The 15,244-nt window shown below is 38.7% G+C and overlaps 1 protein-coding gene across 2 annotated transcripts in view; it reads left to right on the top strand.

The window, feature by feature from the left end:
* The window catches only part of daw1 (dynein assembly factor with WDR repeat domains 1), a 51,815-nt gene that overhangs the window by 12,649 nt on the left and 23,922 nt on the right, over positions 1-15,244 (top strand). For both annotated transcript variants that reach the window (XM_048541865.2, XM_048541864.2), the window contains exons 5-6: positions 2,991-3,113; positions 13,944-14,043. In XM_048541865.2, the coding sequence (XP_048397822.1) occupies positions 2,991-3,113; positions 13,944-14,043 (223 nt within the window). The remainder of the gene's footprint in view (positions 1-2,990; positions 3,114-13,943; positions 14,044-15,244) is intronic.

Here is a 15,244-nt window from a genome sequence, read left to right as displayed (position 1 = left end):
TTTCAAGTCTGAAGACTCATCTTTAGAACTTCTTCAGTTCACTAGAACTCACCATGGGAATGACATTCCCTTGAGAAGAAACAGCAGCCTAGGAATAAACAGATATCTTAAGAACAACCAATGACAGTATGTGTGCATACTGTTACACTTCTGCAAAATTTAAAGACTACGTATGCAATGCTTACACCGAGACCGATGCAGTTGAAACTTTCTAGAGTTACACACTGATTTGTTAATTGATGATCATTTTCTTTATAACCATGTGGATTGGTTAACTTGTGTAATTTGTCACTGCAAATTATAATGTGTGCAATTCTTTTTGTGAAAAGGGAGATGTTTAGAGAAATGCAATTGTGCCGTTGGTGTACTGGTTGGCTTGGTGTAGTTATGCGACCTCCACTCTTTGCTGTACATACAAACATAAAAATGTATGATATAGGCTCCTTGAGTCTGTCCCACTATTCAACAAGATCATGACTAATCTGTTTGTGTTTTGAATTCCACATTGCTATCTACCCTCTATAAGCCTTGATTCGCTTACCTACAAAAATCTATCCACCTCTGTCTTAGAAATATTCAAATATCCCACCTCCACCTCCTTCAGAGGTAGAGAGTTCCATAGTTGCATAACTCTGTGAGAGAAAATGTCTCCTAATTTTTAAACCAGTGCCCCATAGCTCTGGACTGATCAATAATGATAAATATCCTTTCCATATTCACATTGTCAAGATGGTCAGGACCTTGTATAATACAATCAAGCCATCCCCCTCTCTTCTAAACTGCAGTGGAAAATGCCTGGCCTTTCCAACCTATCCTCATCAGTATAACTGAAGCATGATATTATGCTGTTATGTTCAATTCATTTCATAATAAAAGGCAACATGATTATGTGCTCCACCTGAACATTAAACTTTTGTGGTTCTTGTATCAGAACAGTTAAATCCCACTGTCTTCAGAATTCCACAACTGTTTTCTGTTTACATAAAACTATGTCTAAGTTAAACTGTTCTTCCAGCCAAAGTGAACAACTTTGCATTTTCCCGTATTGTACTCCATCTGCCAGACCTTTGCCACTCAATCAATCTATATCCATCTGCAACTTCCTTGCATCTTTTTTACAACATACTTTTCTACTTATCTTGGCCATCTGCAAATGTAACTCCATTGCTTTTGCTCCCCTCATCTAGGTTATTTATGTAAACTGTGAACAGTTGAGGCTTCAGAACAGACAGCTGTGGAACTCAATTTGTCACATTTGCCAATCTGTTTTATGCATTTTATTTGTTTACTGCCAGCCAGAAGCAATATTCTTTCTATCCAGTGTACTGAAGACAGAAGCAAAACATTTGTTAATTTAACCTGGTATTTCTTTATTATCTACTATTAACTCCCCATTCTCACTCTCTAGAGACTAACACTCAATTGATCTGCTTTTTACCTTTTTAAATATCTATACAAAACTCTTGCTATCCATTTTAGAGTCTTAGCTAGCTTCTTCTCATACTCTAAATTTTTCTTCCTAATTAGTCTTTTTGTGCTTCTGTGCCTTACTTTATATTCTGACAATCACCTGACTTGCCATTCACCTTTGTAGAATTATCTGCCTTTTCATTAAGTTTGATATTCACAGCACACTAATGCTTGAATGCAGGCTAGTATTCACAGGTGCCTCAGTTCCACCAGCATATTTTCTTCCACTAACGCACACAGATCAGCATTGTAGTTAGTTTTTAACTGTTTTTTGTATATTCCTGGAATGGGAAAAATACAAAAAAAAGGTGTGCGAGTGGTGGCTTTCGACTGAGAGAGGAGTGGTAGTCTCTCATTATTGCTTCCTGTTGTGTAACTCTGTTTGATGTTTTGTCCTGATATTTTGCAGGTGAGACATTCCATAAGTCCCATACAGGACTTTGCCATTCAGCACAGAATGTATATGTGCATTCATTTATCTTTATCTGTTACAGTCCTCTCCTTTTTTTTTGAAAAAAAGTGCATTTTAGAAGTAATAGTGAAGAAAATGTCTTTAGCATTCACCAGTGTTTGCCAACTTTGTAGAAGAATTATTAATTAATAAGTTTCAACTGATGCATAATTACAAATAGAATTAGAGTTCCTCAGAAACTTAGGTATTTTGTTAAAAATGCCAAATATATGCTATCTAGGCATAATCTTTTCCATGATTTTCTCTGCGCATAAGATAAAGAAAGATCATTCCTGGTGATAACAAATAGCTTTACTTCAATTCTGAGCACATATAAAAGGTTACAAATTCTGTAAGCAAATATTGAATTAAAAATGTTTCCCTTATATTCGATAATGCCATAAAAATGCTGAACAAATTTTAGATTTTGTCAAAATAAGATATAAAAGTCGAGAGTAATGATGAGTATCTGTAAAAAAAGTTCTCCATTTCCTACTGCATGGAGTATTGGCATCTACACTCCAGGCAGATACTGGGAGGTTAGAAAGCATGCAATGCAGATGCACTGAGATGCAGCCGTGTCTGTGGATGTACAAATACAACAAAAGAAAGACGGAAAATATTTCTCTGCTTCATTCAGACAATATAGATTTTAAAAGAATGTTGTAGAATTGTTCAAATGATGAACTGAATGGATAAAACACAGAGCAACAAACTGTTTCTGGCAGCTGATGGTTAAGAATGAGGGGCTTTAAATATTGGAACTATAGGGGAGAAACTGAGAAACCTGCTTGTGCAGAGAGTTTAGCTTGTGGATTCACTATTTGCAGTTTAATGGCTGGTGCTGAATCTAAGTCATTGTTTAAGATCAGGTCAGATCGTTAGAAGAAGGAAGATAGAATAAAGGAGTATCAGAACAGGGCGGTTACATACTCATATAGAGATAAAACACTGACACTGGCTGGCTGGGCTGGATGATCTCTTTCTGTGTTGTAGGTCTGATACATTTCAAAATATATTTCTCTTATTAAACAGTTGGTAAAATTAATATATATTTTGCATATGTTAGTTTTATTACAGGAAGCTATGATAGGACTTGCAAAGTGTGGGATACTGCTTCAGGAGAAGAGCTACATACACTTGAAGGACATAGGAATGTGGTCTATGCTATTGCTTTCAACAATCCTTACGGGTGAGAAACTGAATTGCATTGTTAATTGCTATTATTTGTTAATAAATCTGTAATAGTGTTGTCCTTACCTGAGCTTTGTTGGAAATTACAGTTACAATATAAAGTTACTGTACCCTTCGCAGCTTCACTTGTCTACGTCAAATCACATCTTCATAATACTCAAAGTTTGGCAAATCATACGATTATAAAATTTAAAATATACAATTGCCTATACAATGTGCAGTTCAAGTTTTTAAGTTCCCTTCAAATTTTGTGTTTAACTCTTCCTTAAGAGCTGTATTTGGAGCTAGAGAATTCATTTATAAAAACTTTCCAAAATGCATATGAACACAATGCGATTATCTTAAACATGGTAATACTACTGTTAAAGAAAAACACAGGAATTTTCAAATAAATGTACTATGTCTTCAAATAGCCAATATTCATATTATTTAACTCCAAGCTTTAGATATAACAAAGGCTTCCATCTTTTTATTGCTCAAATTGATTTTGATGAATCCTGAACTTCCAGCATCCCAATACTTATCATTTATGAAAAATTGAACTGAACTAGCCAATGCTGTGGATCTGAGAGCAGCTCAAAAGCTAGGAATCCTGCAGTTTCAACAACCCAAAGCCTGTCCACCTCTATCGGGCACAAATCTGGAGTGTGATGGAATATTCCCCTCTTTCTGGATGAAAACAGCTTTAACAACAGCCAAGATGTTTGATATCATTCAGGATAAAACAGCCTGTTTGGTTAGTTCCACACCCACAAACATTTGCTCCCTCCACCTTTAATGCACAGTTGTAACAGTGTATACAATCTGCAAAAAGTACTGCAGAAATTCATCAAGGCTCCTTAGACTGCACCTTCAAACTCATGGTCACTGCCAGTTAGAAGAACAAGGGCAGCAGGTACGTGAGAGCTCCATCACCTGCAAGTTTCTCTCCAAGCCCTTCACTATGCTGCCTTGGAAATATGTCACTGTTCTTTCAGTCTCTCTGGGTCAAAATCCTGGAACGCCCTTCCCAACAGCATTATAGGTGTAGTTGGATCAATTGGCCTGCAGCTATTTAAAAAGGTAGTTCACCACTACTTTCTCAAGGGTAATTAAGGCTGTGCAATAAATGCTGACCTGAACAGTGAAGCTCATATCTCTTGAATGAATATAAAAATTCTTGCATAACAATCTTGTTGCGTAAATTCCAGTGTAAATTACTAAAAAAAAAGGAAGTCAATTTAAAGGTTACGGCCTACAAGATTTGATTGTATAGCCCTGCTAGCACTGGTGCTGCAGAAACCCAAAACTCAAAATAGATTATTAGACTGCTTCTAACCACTTCCAGTGCATCTCATGCATTATGCCATGATTGTAGAAATAATAGTACATTGGAAGCATGCAGGGTGGACCGATCATTTAGTTATCCAGCATCTAATGTTGTTTTGTGCACAGCCTATCATTTTGGACCTTGCAGATTTTGTTAATGTCTTCCTGTAATCTCTCCTAGTTAAACATGTATTTGACTGAATGAAGGCTCCTCCATTAGTGCTATGTGAAGAGATTACCAATTGAGGTGCTTTTCTTTGCTATAAAGAGTGGAAGCACAGAATTCAGTTTGTTGGAAAAGGTTTACAAGGAAGGAAGCAGCCAGGATGTCCTTCATTCTGAATGGCTGTCTTTGACAATATTAGTGGTTATTGTGATAGTTGCCTCATCCTCTTTAACAATTTTATTAACAAATGTAATTTAAATTTGAAACTACTGTGCACAATTGACTGTGCACTCATTTAAGATAGATGACCTCTTCCCTAGAAATTGTGTGAAGTAATGATACTGAAAGATGCTCACTGTGTATTTGTCGATCCAGCTGATTGACAATAAAATGGACCAGGCGTATTAGGGAGCACTAGATTAGCAATTAAATAGAAAGGATTTTTTACCCATTTATTTCATTTTATTTATGTATGGATTGATCTGTTTATTTAGCAGAGAGTGATTCTCAAAAGGCACAGCTGAACATCAGTTCTAGATAAGCTTATACTGTGTGGTTTTAATGCTGAACTTTTATAGAAATGTGATAAATAACCATGCGAGCACATAGTTTAAAATGCTGTCATTAAATAAGGTATAATTAAAAAGCTCTACAAAATATTTAGAAGTCTCAATTTAGAACATTTCTCCAGAGGTATTTCATAAAATGAAGTCTAGCAGCAGTCAATTTATGCTTAGCAAATGAAAGTATGCTTCAGTGATCCAAGTCTCTCTATCTAAAAGCCTCAACATTATTTTGAAGTTCTCCTGATTGTAGAGTTTAATTAATATGTAGATATGTTTCTTAGCCGTAAATTCATAGTCTAGGAAGAATTTAGCTCCTTGCAAAGGAGTCTTAGTGAGTCAGACCAAGGGCATCGATGGACAGGTGATAAAAGCTGACCAGCCAGCGATGCCTATGTCCCACAAACAAATAAGAGAAACAAAGTTGTGCTTAACAGTAACAAGGAAATCTGATCTAAAGTTGTGTCAAGACCTGAATAATCCATGCTGAATCTTTATCCTGCGTAGTGTCAGTGATGGAGACTCTAGTCTATAGTAGATTCTGTATTTCTCAGACAACTCTGAAAAACCAAAAGGCAAGATCGGGCAACCATGAGGTTGAGCCATGAGGCAAGAGGAGCCTCAGAAGATTTGCTGGAGACAGTGGCTTGATGGCTTACTGGAAGTGGGGTGAAGTAGTTGAAAACTCATCTGACAACAGCTCATTTTTTCTGAAGTGGAAGCATGTTCACACCAGCTGCACGGTACCTAATCTTTCTGAAGGCCTTCAATGTAGTTAGTTGGCAGATGTAGAATGTGTAGTTCCACAGTTATAGAGCAGTCGCTGATTTCTATTTGAAGAAGCAACCATTCCAAGTGAGCACCTTCTTATATGCACTCATCCCCATTGCTGAAGAGATCCTTATTAGGCAAGTCATCACTTTTGTTGACTTTGACGTTTGTATCAGTCCCAAGAATTTTGTTATTGAATGTGATAGGGTTTGCAGCAGCTACTGGCCTAGACAATATATGTGGTATTGCTGATTCACTTGAAGATATGGCATTCAGAGGAAAGCTTGTTTTAATTCTTGACAGCATACTCCCTGATTTACAACAATCAGAGCAGGTAAACTAACGTACAAGGCATGTTGGGAGCAAGGTGTGGCACCAGCGCTGATTTGACAGAGGAATGAGATTCATTCTATGTCTGTCAATGAGCTAGATGCAAGGATTGTTGTCTTGCCTTGCAAAATGTCCAAAAAGAAAAAGGAAAACGGAGGTCCACCATTTTGAACTGTTGGTGTTGTAGTGCAAGGAAGTATCACAATTGGCAAAATTGTCCAGCGAGGGTATCCAGTGTCATCACTGTGGCAGATTTGACCACTTTCAACAGCTTTGCAATGTCAGATCACCTCTTAAAAATGAATCTCACAGATTTCTTCCAGAACAAAGGAAAGATCAGTAACTTGAAGAAGAAGAACTAGATTGTATGGAAGCTACATACTTTTTTGGTCAAATGAATACTGTTGACCTGCAGCAGAAGATAATGATCTGGATTAGAATTATTGGTCAGTAGCCTTGAATGACAAGAATTTTGATGCAAGTTATTTTGTTGATTCAGCCATTACTGTGATACCTAATAGCTGCGAATGGCTTTACATTGTACACCGTTGGCCATCAACAGCCAAGATTCAGGGAGAACACATCCTTCAGATAAAAACCATTTTGAAGCAACGAGCCTAATTATGTATGAGAGAATCACAACAAATCCTCACTTAGTTGGCACATGTATGTCCAGTTGATTCTTTTACAGTATCTCCAAGATATTTCTGCCTAGATGGATATCCTACATGCCATTATAGTGACTACATTCCATTGTGTAGGGAGCTGCTATGTTCGGATTAATACTGAATTCTATTCTGTGACAACTTACCTCAACCTCATCAAAATTGGAACTTTCATCTAAAGAAGATTGAACAACATTTTCTGAAGACTTCTCAAAGCTTTCACTGCATATTAAAGTACAAGAAAACCAGTTGACATTTTATGAAAAAAACTCTCAAGTTTTCCAAAAGTGCTATGAACTGTCTGCATTTGTGTTAGAAGAGGATGAGCCTCTTTTTCTTTAGATACATCCAGGAAATAATAATATGCTACTATCAGGCCTAGTTTCTTTGCTTCAAAAAGTAAATCCTGTAGTATCTGACTTTTATTTCTTGCTATGGGTTCCTCTGCCTCTCATAGAGTCATAGAGTCATGCACCATGGAAACAGACCCTTCGGTCCAACAAGCCTACGCCGACCATGTTCCGAAACTAAACTAGTCCCCCTTGCCTGCGTTTGGCCCATATTCCTCCAAACCTTCCCTTTTCAAGTATTTACCTTAATGTCTTTTAAATATTGTATCTGTACCTGCACCCACCACTTCTTCTGGCAGTTCGTTTCACACACTAACCACTTCCTGTATAAAAAAAGTTTCCCCCCATGTCCTTTTCAGAAGTTTCTCCTCACACCATGAAAATATTCCCCTGATTTTGAACTCATCCCACCTTGGGAAAGACCATTGCTATTGAGCTTATCTATGCCCCTCATGATTTTATAAATCTCGCCAGATCACCCCTCAACCCCCCCCCAGTGAGAAATTTCTCAGCCTACCCAGCCTATTATTACAACTCAAACACTTAATTCCCAGCAAAATTCTGGTAAATCTTTTCTGAATTCTCTCCAATTTAATAGTATCCTTCCTATAACAGGGTGATCAAATTGCACACAGACTCCAGAAGAGGCTGTATGTTCGTATTAGAATGAAGGGCAAGGCAGGTAAGTGTAGGGAATGCTGGATGACTACAGACATTGAAGTTTTAGTCAAGAATAAGAAGGAAACATATATCAGGTATAGACAGCAGAAATCAAGTGATTGCCTCGAACAGTATAAAGGCAGAAGGGGTATACTTGAGAGGGAAATCAGGAAGCCAAAAAGGGGACGTAAGATAAACGCATTCAACAAATGGATTAAAGACGGAAGGGTAATTAGGGAGAGAATAGGGCCCCTTAAAGATCAGCAAGGCTGCCTCTGTGTTGAACCACAGGTGATGTGGGAGATACAAATGAATATTTTGCAGTGTATGCAGAATATCAGTGTTTACTGTGGAGAAGGATAAGGAAGATAGAGAACATAGGGAAATAAATAGCGACATCTTAAAAAATGTCTATATTACAGAGGAGGAGGTGCTGGATGTCTTAAAACGTGTAAAGGTGGATAAATCCCCAGGGCCTGATCAGGTGTACCCTTGAACTCTGTGGAAAGCTGGGGGAGTGACTGCTAGGCCCCTTGCTGAAATATTTGTACCATTGATAGCCACAGGTGAGGTATCAGAAGATTGGAGTTTGGTTAACATTGTGTGACTATTTAACAAAGATAATAAGGAAATCCAAGGAACTATAGACCAGTGAGCCTGACATCAATGGTGGGCAAGTTGTTGGAAGGAGTCCTGAGGGCCAGGGTTCACACATATTTGGAAAGGCAAGGACCGAGTGGGATAGTCAACATGTATTTGTGCATGGGAAATTGTGTCTCAGAACTTGTTTGAGTTTTTTTGAAGAAGTAACAAAGAGGATTGATGAGGGCAGTGAGATGGATGTGATCTACATGGACTTCATTCAGGCATTCAACACGATTCTTTATGGTAGACTAGTTGCAAAGGTTTAATCATATGGAATAGAGGGAAAATTAGCTATTTGGATATATAACTAGAGATTGGAGAGGTGCTAAATGGTGCTATTTCTCATGTTTTCACGAGGAACAGGAGAATATTGTAGTGGAGATGACTGAGTTACGGGCTACTAGATTTGAAAGGATTGAGGTTAGTAAGGAGGAGGTGTTATCAATTCTAGAAGGTGTGAAAGTAGATAAATCCTCTGGGCCGGATGGGATTTTTCTGAGGATTGTCCGGGAAGCGAGGGAGGAGGTGACGGAGCCTTTGGTCTTGATCTTTGAGTCCTCATTGTCTACAGGTTTAGTACCACAGGACTGGAGGATTGCAAATGTTGTGCCCTTGTTCAAGAAGGGCAGTAGGGATGACCCAGGTAATTATAGACCTGTGAGCCTTACGTCTGTTGTAGGAAACGTTTTGGAAATGATTATAAGAGATAGGATTTATAATCATCTAGCAAGCAACAATTTGATTGGAGATAGTCAGCATGGATTCCTCAAGGGCAGGTCGTGTCTCACAAACCTTAATGAGATATTTGAGAAGGTGACCAAGCATGTGGATGAGGTAAAGGCAGTTGACGTGGTGTACGTGGACTTCAGTAAAGCCTTTGATAAGGTTCCACATGGTAGGCTATTGCAGAAATTACAGAGGCACAGGATGAGGGAGATTTAGCAGTTTGGATTAGAAACTGGCTTTCTGTAAGAAGGCAACGAGTGGTGGTTGATAGAAAATATTCAGCCTGGAGTCAGGTCACTAGTGGTGTGCCTCAAGGATCTGTTTTGGGACCACTGCTGTTTGTCATTTTTGTAAATGACTTGGACGCAGGCATAGGTGGATGGGTTGGTAGGTTTGCAGATGACACTAAAGTCGGTGGAGGGGTCGACAGTGTGGAAGAATGTTGCAGGTTGCCGGGAGACTTGGGTAAACTACAGAATTGGGCTGAAAGGTGGCAAATGGAGTTCAAGATGGATAAATGTGAGGTGATTCACTTTGGGAGGAATAATAGGAAGGCAGAATACCGGGACAGCGGAAATATTCTTGGTAGTGTGGATGTGCAGAGGGATCTTGGTGTCCATGTACATAGATCCCTGAAAGTTGCCACCCAGGTTGATAGTGCTGTTAAGAAGGCTTACGGTGTTTTAGGTTTTATTGGTAGAGGGATTGAGTTCAGGAGCCATGATGTCATGCTGCAACTGTACAAAACGCTAGTGCGGCCTCATTTGGAATATTGCGTGCGGTTCTGGTCGCCCCATTACAGGAAGAATGTGGAAGCATTGGAAAAGGTGCAGAGGAGATTTACCAGGATGTTGCTTGGTCTGGAGCGCAGGCCGTATGAAGCAAGGCTGAGGGACTTGGGTCTGTTCTCATTGGAGAGAAGGAGGCTAAGAGTTATTTAATAGAGACATACAAGATGATCAGAGGATTAGATAGGGTGGACATTGAGAGTCTTTTTCCGAGGATGCTGACTTCAGCTTGTACAAGGGGGCATGGCTACAAATTGAGGGGTGATAGATTTAAGACAGATGTCAGAGTCAGGTTCTTTACTCAGAGAGTGATAAGGGCGTGGAACGCCCTGCCTGCCAATGTAGTTAACTCAGCCACATGAGGGGTTTTAAACAGTCCTTGGATAAGCATATGGATAATGATGGGATAGTGTAGAGGGAGGGGCTGAGATTAGTTCACAGGTTGGTGCAACATCGAGGGCCGAAGGGCCTGTTCTGCACTGTATTTTTCATGTTCTATTAAGGCAAACTTGCTGAACACCTTCTTAAGCAATTTTTCTACCTGTGAAGCAAATTCAAAGAATTGTGCACCTGAACCCTGAGGTCTCTTTGTTCTACCCAGGACCTTACCATTAATTTATAATTCCTATCTTTGTTTGCTTTACCAAAATGCAAATCCTTGCATATATCCAAATTAAATTTCATCTGCCACTCCTCGGCACATTGACCTAATTGATCAAGATAATCATTGTTACAACTTTCAATTTCCACTATACCACCAATTTTGGTGTGAGCCAAAAACTTACTAACCATGCCTCCTAAATTGTCACCCAAATCATTTACGTAAGTGGCAAACAAGAGTGGACCCAGTAAAGATCTTTGTGGAACACTGCTGGTCACAGGCTTCAGTCTGAAAAACAACTCTCCAACCCACCACCCTCTGTATCCTGCCGTCAAACCAACTGGCAAGTTCACCCTGAATCCCATGTTATCTAACTTTACTAATTAGTCTACCATGGGGAACCTTGTCAAAGGCTTTACTAATATCCATGTAAACAATATCTACCACTCTGCCCTCATCAATATTTTTGGTTACTTTCTCAAAAAATCTCACTCAAGTTTGTGACACATGATTTCTCTCTCAGGAATCCATGCCGAGCATCCCTAATCAGCCCTCGCCTCTCCAAATGCATGTGAATCCTGTACCTCAGAATTACCTTCAGCAACTTATGTACTTCAGATATCAGGCTCACAGGTCCAAGGTTCTCCTTAAAGCCTTTCTTCCTGGGCAGATTAAGTAGAATGCTTCACCTAATCTAATAGTGAATCCACTTTGTGTGATTTACAGTGAAATGGCAGTGGTTGATGAAGAAGCACTAGGATTTGAAGAACTGATGGAAGTTTTGTAGCATATGAGATGGTCAGACTGATCTTTCACTTGGTAGTATTCACAGTGCACCTGATGAGGGTACAGCTAATAAGAAACTGTGCACAGTAAGGAAATTTTTTTGCTGAAGCATCAGTATGATTTTATATTATATTTATGTTTTATATTTTATAACAGAGCCTAGGAAGTTCTTTGTTTTTGTCTTGATCTTCATGACAGTGTTGTGAGTTGTTGGAACACCTTGCTACAGAGAGGCATGGGGACAGAGTCATTGTATATATTTAAGGCTGAGATCGACAGATTCGTGATCAGTAGCGGAATCAATGGTTAAGGAGAAAGGGCAGGAAAGTGTACTTGAGTTTTGGATCAGCCATGACCCTATGGAATGACAGATCAGGACTGAGGGGTTGATCAGCCTAGTTCTGTTCCTATTTCTTATGGTCTTTATGTTCCAGTGGCACTGTCCGGTATGACAGTAGGAAAACTGAAGTTACTCTCATCTCAGCATTTCCTCAGGAATGTTTTATGTTAATTTCAAATCTGCCTCAACAGTCCTGACACAAATCTTCTAGTGAATGCAGCAGTCTCTGAAAAGAGGTAATGTTAAAAATATAGTCATAAGGGGAATACTTACAGTTAAATGTTTTGTTAGAATATTGGAATATTATGCCCAGTTATGAGTACCATATTATAGGAAAAAGGCAAAATGTTTTGAGAGAGTTTGAGTTTGATTTATTGTTGTCACATGTACTGAGATGCAGTGACAAGTGCTGTTTTGCATGTTATTCAGGCAGATAGTACCATACAAAGTGCATCAGAGTGGCAGAACAGAGTGCAGAATACAATGTTACAGCTGCAGAGAAGCTGAAGAGAGAGAGAAAGAGAGATCAGAATTAACATTTGAGAGGTCCATTCAAAAGTCTGATAACAACAGGGAAAAGCTACTTTTGAATTCAAATTTTTATATCTTCTGTCTGAAGGAAATGGTTGGAAGAGAGTATAACCGGGGAGGGGGGGTGGTGCTTTGATTATGTTGATTACTTTCATGAGGCAGTGGTAAGTATTGATGGAGTGTTGGATTGGACTGTGTTCACTACTCTCTGTAGTTTCTTGGGGTCTTAGGAAGAGCAGTTGCTAAATCACACCATGACTTATTCAAATAGGATGCTTTCGATGCATTGTTTCCAGGAGTGAGAAGCTGACGTTGTGAGGATAGATTGAAAAGGTTGGGAATGTGGTCCTTAGAGAGAAGGCTGAGAGGAGATTTGATAGAGGTTTTCAAAATCCTGAGCAGGCTGGACAGAGTGGATAGAGAGAAGCTGGTCCCACTTGTTTAAAAAAAAATGAGAGGACATTGAAAATTAACTAATACTGTTAAGAAAGTCCTTTTAGTTGGAAATCTCAGTATGTTATGGTACATAAGGCAGCCATCCATTGGATGATCATGCCTACGCCACACTATTTCTATCCAAATAATCATCCAATGCCCTATTGAGTGACTCAGTTGAACTTGTGTTCACAACATTTCCAGGCAATGCATTCTGTACTCTAACTATCTTTTACACATCATTCTTGCTTTGTTCGCACATCATTTTAAATCTATGTCCGCTTGTTCTTTTTCCTTTTATAAGTGGGAACAGCTTCTCCCTATACACCCTGCCTAGCCTGCTCATGATTTTGAAAACCTTTATCAAATCTCCTCTCAGCCTTCTCTCTAAGGGCAACAGCCTCAACCTTTTCAATCTATCCTCATAACTGATGTTTCTCATTCCTGGGAATCATTCTTGTAAATCACTTCTGCACTCTCTACAATACATTCACATTTTTTCACTAATGTGGCACTCACAATTGTGCCCAAAAAGACATTGAAACTGCTAAAGTTCTTTGGGGAGAAATAGACCTAGGATTTAATTAAGCTGTGATGTCATATGACATCATTATCATGTGTTAGTGTTCTGCTATGAAGTTTGACTGTACAGCTTGTAGTGTGCTGCTCTGTAGCCTTGCCATTGTACATAATGTAGCTATTGTATATAATGTAACAATGAACAGTATTTATCATTAACAAAGAAGTCTGCCCTTTGTATCAAGACTGGAAAACCGACATCAGAACCCAATCCAAAGCTGTTGGCATCAAGAAGGTAACACAAAGGCAGATTTTGTTTTGAAAAATGGATACTTTTTTGACTTGGCATCTCTGTGATGTGCAAATGGCTATTGCAATTGGGTTAGTACATAATTAGGTAAACATCAGACATAAAAGATGCATTGCTGCTTTCAGAGAAATGTTTTATTCACTGTTTTGTGGACAGCTTTGTTCCTGTCATACAAGTATGGCTGTCATTTTTGTAGGGATTTTATAAGGTGTTTGCATCACTTCTATTTATATTACAATGGACATTAGAGAACCATCACATGGAAATTCACTCCCTACATCTTTAGATCACAGTTTTTGTATTGTTATTAAAATTTTTCTTTATTTTCATTTAGAGACAAGATTGCAACTGGTTCCTTTGATAAAACCTGCAAGTTATGGAGCTCTGAAACAGGCAAATGTTACTACACATTTCGTGGACACACAGCAGAAATTGTTAAGTTTCTCTTTTCTTATGTTTAAAGAGGGTATCTTGGTTTTATTGCTCTTTCAAACTTCTAAAAATATTTATATTTTAAGATTTGTTGTAGTTGTTTGATTTATATATTTCTAATTTATTTTCAAGACAATTGCTGGTGACATCTTCGGGCTTGAGGGTTATATATGGTGGAGGTGAATAAGATCCACTTACTTGTGTTTATCTATAGAGGGAGGTACAGTAATAACCAAGTCACTTAGACCAAGATTATACCTTCAATAGTAGAGCTTCCTGTTAGGCTACTTTTTCAAACTGAGCCTGCATTGTGATCTCAGGGGATCTATGATGTCCTCAGATTTTTGTCAATTTGTTACACCATCTGCAGAGTTTGGAAACATAAATGTCCTTAATTGTTTGTGTAGCATTTCTAATCGATTCTCACATTATTTATTTTGCTATATATACATTTTCTGTTCAGTAATAGCATTATTTTCTTTTGGGAACCTGAGCAACCCAAGTTTGTTTATGTAAGTTAATTCAGCTTAATAACACCCCTAACAATAATGTTATCACTTCTAAAGATGCCAAAAAAAATTAATAGTGAAAAGCTATTATCAGACCCAGTATAGATTACCATATCCTATCAGCAGCATATATTTCCTATTATTCCTATTACGTTTTCTATTCAGCAACAAAAACAAAAGTTCCTGGTAAAGCTGAGCAGGCCTGGCAACATCTGTGAAGAAAAAAAGTCAGACTTAACGTTTCAGGTCTCAGAACTGATGGTAGTTGGGAAAGTGTCAGTTTATATGCAGAAAATATGCAGGAGGATGGGGTGGGGAGTAAATAGGATAAAGGATTGAGCCCGAAGAGAGAGAAGAGCAGTTCGGTGGACAATGGAGTTGATAACGATTTGTCTAGGAGGGTGAACAGCTCTTAATGGTGATTGTTAGTGACTAACAATAGATAATGTGTAGTGACAGGCTGTGTAATAGCAAGGCCTGGTGTGTAGGGACCTAGGACATGGGAGAATTTACGCCCTAAAATTACTGAACTCGATATTGAGTCCAGAGGCCTGCAGGTTCCCAAAGTGGAAAATGAGATATTGTTCTTTCAGCTTGCGTTGAGCTTTGCTGGAACACTACAGCAAGCCTGAGACGAGATGTTAGCCAGAGAACAGGGTAGTGTGTTAAAGTCGTAGGCAAATGGAAGCTCAGG

Source organism: Stegostoma tigrinum, chromosome 14 (assembly GCF_030684315.1).
Source record: "Stegostoma tigrinum isolate sSteTig4 chromosome 14, sSteTig4.hap1, whole genome shotgun sequence".
Lineage (NCBI taxonomy): Eukaryota > Metazoa > Chordata > Chondrichthyes > Orectolobiformes > Stegostomatidae > Stegostoma > Stegostoma tigrinum.
This window is presented reverse-complemented; position numbering and strand designations above follow the sequence as displayed.